General features: G+C 50.5%; 1 protein-coding gene across 2 annotated transcripts in view; it reads right to left on the bottom strand.

Annotated features, from left to right (window-relative positions):
• Positions 1-1,016, bottom strand: part of LOC115293219 (UDP-glucuronosyltransferase 3A1-like) — a 30,083-nt gene extending 29,067 nt beyond the window's left edge. For both annotated transcript variants that reach the window (XM_029941001.1, XM_029941000.1), the window contains exon 1: positions 923-1,016. In XM_029941001.1, the coding sequence (XP_029796861.1) occupies positions 923-1,016 (94 nt within the window). The remainder of the gene's footprint in view (positions 1-922) is intronic.
• Positions 1,017-1,561: the final 545 nt, after the last annotated feature.

Here is a 1,561-nt window from a genome sequence, read left to right as displayed (position 1 = left end):
GGAGACACAGAACCGGAAGCAGGCTCCAGGCTCTGAGCTAGCTGTCAGCACAGAGCCTGACGCGGGGCTCTAACCCATGAACGTGAGATCTGACCTGAGCCAAAGTCAAAGGCTCAACTGACTGAGCCACCCAGGCGCCCCTGTTCTGGGAAATTTTTAAATACCAATGAATTTGTCATCAGGAATCATTGTTTAAAAAAAGGAAATTGCCACTCCTGTTTTGTACCCCATACATTTTTTTTAATAAATAAAGCTGACTCTCCTGTCAGAGCAGAAATGCCTGCCTGGTGATCAGAAAGAAGCTGGGGCTCTCTCACTCTGTTTTGCTGACATGTCCATCCTTCAGGGAGCCCTGGACCTGCCAGATCTGGACTCCAGCATAGCAGCAAGGGTGAAAGAGAGAGAGGCTCACAGTTAATTGTCCAGGGCCCCCTCTTTTGCCCAGATTCCAGATTTCTTATTAATGAAACATGCCTAGTGTGTGCTGCTGCTCCCAGGAGCCTCTGTTCTAGAGGTCTGAATCTGACCTTACCTTCCACTTTCTACTGGCAAGTACTACACACCCTCAGACACTTAGGGTGTGCCTTGCAAAGTCCCTGCCCCACCCTGGAATGGGTGGCTCCTGGTTTATAGCTCAGAGCTGGGTCTAAATTCCAGCCTCAACTACGCGTAAAGGGACACACTTCCAGAGTAGGTAAAAAGAGAGGAAAGGAAACTGCTGTTTTTCAGAACTAACTTCTCCATCCCAACAGTGGGGATCCCTCTCTGCCACAGGCCCACCACCCTCTCTCTCTGCCAGCCTATGACACAATCCTGATCTGAGAAACCACATGGAATGATCCTCTGACCTAAGGCTATTGGCCTGAGCCATGACACAGATGCCTGGCATGCCCCTGCTTCTGATTCTCCAGCCAGCACTCACCCAGTGAGGATCCAATCAGAATTTTGGCGGCCTCAGAGAGCAGGAACTCAGACAGAAAGAAGCCAGCTAGCAGCAGTACCCGCTGCCCCACCATGCTTGCTCCTGTACCAGCTGCAGATTCCAGCGTGGTGCCCAGAGCCCTTTGCTCTGTATCTCTGTGTTCTGTGACCTGTGTGCTCTGGGGCACATGCTGCCCTGGCAGCCAAAAAAAATGCGCTGGCAAGCAGCTTGGAAGAGGTGAGAGGTGGAGCCTGTCTTCTCTTCTGTTTGTCACTTCTGGCCCTTCTGCTCCTCCTCCTGGGTGCTTGGTATTTGGTCCTCAACCTCACTGATCTAAGGCAGCAGGAAGGAGGGGTTAGTGAGCTCTTTTTAATCCCTCTCTGTCCCTGTAATCACCACACTCTCCCCAGAGAAGATATTTTGAACCAAGAATAATAGAGACCTTAGGTTGTCACTTCCAAGATAGTTCTACTTCAAGGTGACTCAGACCCAACTCCATTTTAGGGAACTTTCCCCAAATTTTCCTACCTCCTCACGGCACTGTTGACCTCATACTGTCATCCCCACACCCAATTTCCCCAGGTACCTGCTTACAATCTCTGCAAGTCTTCCAACTTCAAGATCCCAGAAGCTGAGTCC

This window comes from Suricata suricatta, chromosome 6 (genome assembly GCF_006229205.1).
Source record: "Suricata suricatta isolate VVHF042 chromosome 6, meerkat_22Aug2017_6uvM2_HiC, whole genome shotgun sequence".
Taxonomy (NCBI): domain Eukaryota; kingdom Metazoa; phylum Chordata; class Mammalia; order Carnivora; family Herpestidae; genus Suricata; species Suricata suricatta.
This window is presented reverse-complemented; position numbering and strand designations above follow the sequence as displayed.